Source organism: Microtus ochrogaster, chromosome 1 (genome assembly GCF_000317375.1).
Source record: "Microtus ochrogaster isolate Prairie Vole_2 chromosome 1, MicOch1.0, whole genome shotgun sequence".
In the NCBI taxonomy this organism is placed as follows: Eukaryota; Metazoa; Chordata; class Mammalia; order Rodentia; family Cricetidae; genus Microtus; species Microtus ochrogaster.
This window is the reverse complement of record NC_022009.1, coordinates 14219090-14223542: the sequence shown is the minus strand read 5'-3', so window position 1 is coordinate 14223542 and position 4453 is coordinate 14219090. Positions and strand designations below refer to the sequence as shown.

At 43.8% G+C, this 4453-nt stretch overlaps 1 protein-coding gene across 1 annotated transcript in view; it reads left to right on the top strand.

The window, feature by feature from the left end:
* LOC101985183 overlaps positions 1-4453 on the top strand; it is a 51422-nt gene that overhangs the window by 17797 nt on the left and 29172 nt on the right. Inside the window, 1 exon segment of the mRNA XM_013348794.2 lies at positions 1018-1146. Within this exon segment, the coding sequence (XP_013204248.1) occupies positions 1018-1146 (129 nt within the window).

The following is a 4453-nucleotide window of genomic DNA, read 5'->3' as shown; positions in this document are numbered from 1 at the left end:
TTGCCCAGGTAGCTAGTTGTCTCTGTGATTTGTTGCATGTTTTGGAAGTTGTTTTACTGAACTTCCTAATTACCCAGGTAACATTATTTTCCCTCTCAGATCTTTGATGGGGTTGAAGACTATATAAATGTAGTTACTTTCCTGTCATGACTTGGCCAAGCTATTTATTATATAATACCTAAGCTAGTTAGAATAGGATATTTGTACTTATTGTATATAATTTCATAGTAGGTTTATAACTCTCTTACTTAAACAAAAGGGGGAGGTGTTGCGGGAAGTCCTTCTGCTCCTCCAGCCAAAAGCCGCTGAGATACCAGCCCATTGGGGCATGGTCTCTCTCTTTAAAAAAGCGGTGTCTTCCCTCCTCGCTCTCTCTTACTTCCTGCTCCATTTCTGGTGACTAGACTCCTTCCTGAATGCACAGAGGGCTGTTGTCTGGGAAGGTGATCTGTAAGTGTTTTCCCCTTTAAATAAATACCACCCTATTAATCATAACTCCAAACTGCTGTGGGATTGTTTGTGACTTACGCCTTCACCCCAGAAATAATCCTGTCTCCACTCTCACCTGCTCAGGGCAGGCTACAGGTGTATTCAGAACCCAGGACTTGTTATACAGGTGCAGGAATCTGGACTCCTGACCTTGAGCCAGTGCAGCCAGTGCTCTTACCTGCTGAGCCTCTTCCCCAGCCCTCTATAGTGTTAGCAGACACACGTGGAAATGTCTCCAGGGGTTTTCTGTGTTTTCGTGATTCCTGTACTTTCAGAGACCCCAGCACACGATTCAGACAGGCAGCACTTGCTTCCTGAAACTGTTGACAGGTAAGCATTCCATTTAGAAGAGTGTAAAGCAGTTTCCCAGCCAGCAAGGCCCTTGCCATTTTCCTGGAAGCTGTTGAGCTTACGTGGATAGCCCCCTTTGTTGCTACTCATTGTAAGAGTTTGTGTGGTTATAATGTTTGTGGGTTTTGACCCTCAGGGCACATACTTAGTTAATTAACTGGCCCTTTCTCTTTATAGGCCCATTTTGATCCACCTCTTGAAGTGGCTCCTACCAGGAACCCAATCACATACAACAATAAGGCAACGGACCCAGTCCATCCTGACCTTGCCAGCTTGTTGGTGAAAAACAAGACTCTTTTAGCGGAGGTATATGGCTTACCAGAAACAAAACTGCCGAATTACATCTTCTGTAAATGTTTAGGAGAGAAATTTCTGCTAACTGCTAAAGGCACAAGGAATTTTCTTAACCCAGTTTTGTCCTTTCCCCTTTGCATTGAACTCATGCGAACATGAATTGCACACACACACACACACACACACACACACACACACACATTTGTGTATACGCCACCACACACACACATGAACATGAATGCATACAACACACACACATTTGTGTATACACCACCACACACACATGAACATGAATGCATACAGCACACACACAGTTGTGTATACGCCACCACACACATGAACATGAATGTATACAGCATACACACACACACTTGTGTATACGCCACCACACACATGAACATGAATGTATACAGCATACACACACACACTTGTGTATACGCCACCACACACATGAACATGAATGTATACAGCATACACACACACACTTGTGTATACCCCACCACATACACATGAACATGAATGCACACACACACATTCTCTCTCTCTCTCTCTCTCTCTCTCTCTCTCTCTCTCTCTCTCTCTCTCTTATACACACACACACATACACACATACACACGTACAAAACAGTGCATGTTTTGCCCTAGTTTCCTCCCTTTTTAGACCAGGCTGAACCTCGAATCCTCAGAGCTCTGCCTGCCTCTGCCTCCTGAGTGCCGGGATTAAAGGTGTGTACCACCACCGCCTGGCTCTAATTTGCTTTGCACTGCTGTGATAAACATCATGAGCAAAAGCAATCTTGGAAGGAAAGGGTTTATTTCATGTTACAGATCGTAAGTCCATCATAAAGGGATGTCAAGGCAAGAACCCGAAGGCAAGAACTGAAGCAGAGACCATGGAGGAGCACTGTTTACTTCCTTGCTCAGCCTACTTTCTTCTACAGGGTGACACTGTAGTGAGCTGGGCCCTCCTATCAGTTATCCTCCTAGAAAATGCTCCCCACTTGCCCACAGGCAATCTAATGGAGGCATTTTTCTCAGTTGAGGTTTCTCTTCCTAGACAACCCGTAGTTTGTGTCAAGTTGACCAAACAACTACTGTTATTTTTCACATTGCCATTATAATTAATAACACAGTAAATGGGCCGTCAGGATGGTAGAACAAGTCAGGCTTAATAAAATATAACCTATCTGTCACACATGATAAGGCGCTAGGAGGAAGGGCTCCTGAGCGATCAGATTTTCTAAAGCATAGCATTGGGTCTCTATTCGCTCTTGATCCGAAGTAAAGCAAAGACAGGTTTGAGATGAGGAGAGAGAGAGCAGAGCAACAAGGAGAGGGGAGGAAGGAACGCTTGCATGCAGGAACACTAGGAAAGATCTGCCTTCAGCATCCAGGACTACTACTCTCCACCCAACAGCTGTGGTACCTACTGCAGTAACAGTACGACTTAGTAAAAACGCTTGAAAGGTTTGGGGTCCTGTTAGATCTGACTTGGATGCAATCATTAGTAGTAGGTTGGAGTGTGTGCACTCACCCACTGGCATATGTAAGGCACACACTCTATTTTAACTGAACTATGAGGTGTGAATATAGAAAAGTCTGTGCTCGTTGTTTAAGGTAGACTCTCACCAGGTAGCTCAAGATGGCCTTGAACTTTTGCAATCCTCCTGCTTCAGTTCCCGAGAGCTGGAGAGTGTCAGCCTTCCCCTTCCACCATGCAGGTCCAAGGAATGCTGCTCAGCTTGTTGAGCTTAGCAGTAAAAACCTTTATCGGCTGAGCCATCTTTCTGACCCTTCAGAAACTTTTAAACCAAACTGCCAAGAAATGTTTCCGGTACCTTAAAGAATATATGTAAATTATCTTCAAGAATTTCAAAGATTTTCTTTGGCTGGTTGTTTTGAGATGGTGTCTCACTATGTGGCCCTGGCTAGTCTTGAACTCATGGGTTCAACTGATTCTCTTCTTTAGGTTTCCAAGTAGCTCAGCCTGCAGCCATGTGCCACAGTGCCTGGCTCACTACACTGTCATGCCTGGCTTTCAAAGTATTACTTTTTTTTGAAGTTATCCTCTGTATACATATAAATATCTAAAGGGTCCTTTAGGGTCATTTTGACATGGTTTTAGATACCATATGCACTAAAAAGTATTCCATCCAGGTGAGGTGAGGTGTACCTGTAAGTTCAGCGCTCAGGAGGTTTCAGTAGGAAGATTATATCAGAGGCTAGCCTGGGCTACTCAGGGCTATGGATGAAACTCAGTGGTAAGGCACATGCCCAGCAATGTGCAAGCCTGAGTTTGATCTCCAACTATACCCCCCCCCAAAAGTATTTCAGAACTCCTATTGGCATTTTCTAATTTAATAAAAATTTCAAGCCAGAGCCAGAGAAATGGTTTACTGGGTAAAGGTGCCCGTTACCAAGACTGACAACCTGAGTTGAACCCCAGGACACGCGTGGTGGAAAGAGAGAACCAATGCCTGCAGGTTGTCCTCTGACCTCTGGATATGTTCCGCGACGTGTACTTCCCAACCCCAACCCACTCCCACACAAATAAATATAATTTAAAAGAGAAAAAAGATCAAGCCAGTCCTGGTTGAACACTCCTGGAGAGCCAGTACTGAGAGCCAGAGGCTGAGAAAATAAGATGCCGAGTTTAAGATAAGATCAGCCTGGATTGCCTAATGAGACCTTGTCTTCAAGTAAAACTTTAGTGACATTTATTATTACATGGTATCCTCCTGTTAACGTTAGAAAAGGAAGCTTGGTGATCCCGACAAGATACCTGAGTCTCAGCATGAGTCATCTTTGTCTTCCTCAGCAACCTACCATTTAGCCCCACAGGGCCCCAATTGTCTTCATAAGGCAGCTTTTCTCTTCACGGCATGCATTTCAATTTTTTGTTATAATTAACCCGATCTCTTTGTATAACATACAAAAATAATTGCCATGTGTTTCCGTCCTATAATGAAGAAACAGGTGCAAGAGATCTATATTTGGGTGAGGCCAGATATAGAAGGCATAAATATAAGCCTATTCAGTTGGTGGTTGTTTAGGGAATACAGTATTGAGATAAAACTCTTGCATAGGTGGGCTGCAGTGGTAATGAGTTAAGAAGCCACTATTAACACATAAAGTTGGATATTGTAAGTTGGATGTAAATGCAATGTGTTTCAAAAATCTATCTTTATTTTATGTGTATGAGCGTTTGCCTGCATGGTTAAAAGAGGATGTCAGGGGGCTGGAGAGATGGCTCAGAGGTTAAGAGCATTGCCTGCTCTTCCAAAGGTCCTGAGTTCAATTCCCAGCAACCACAGGGTGG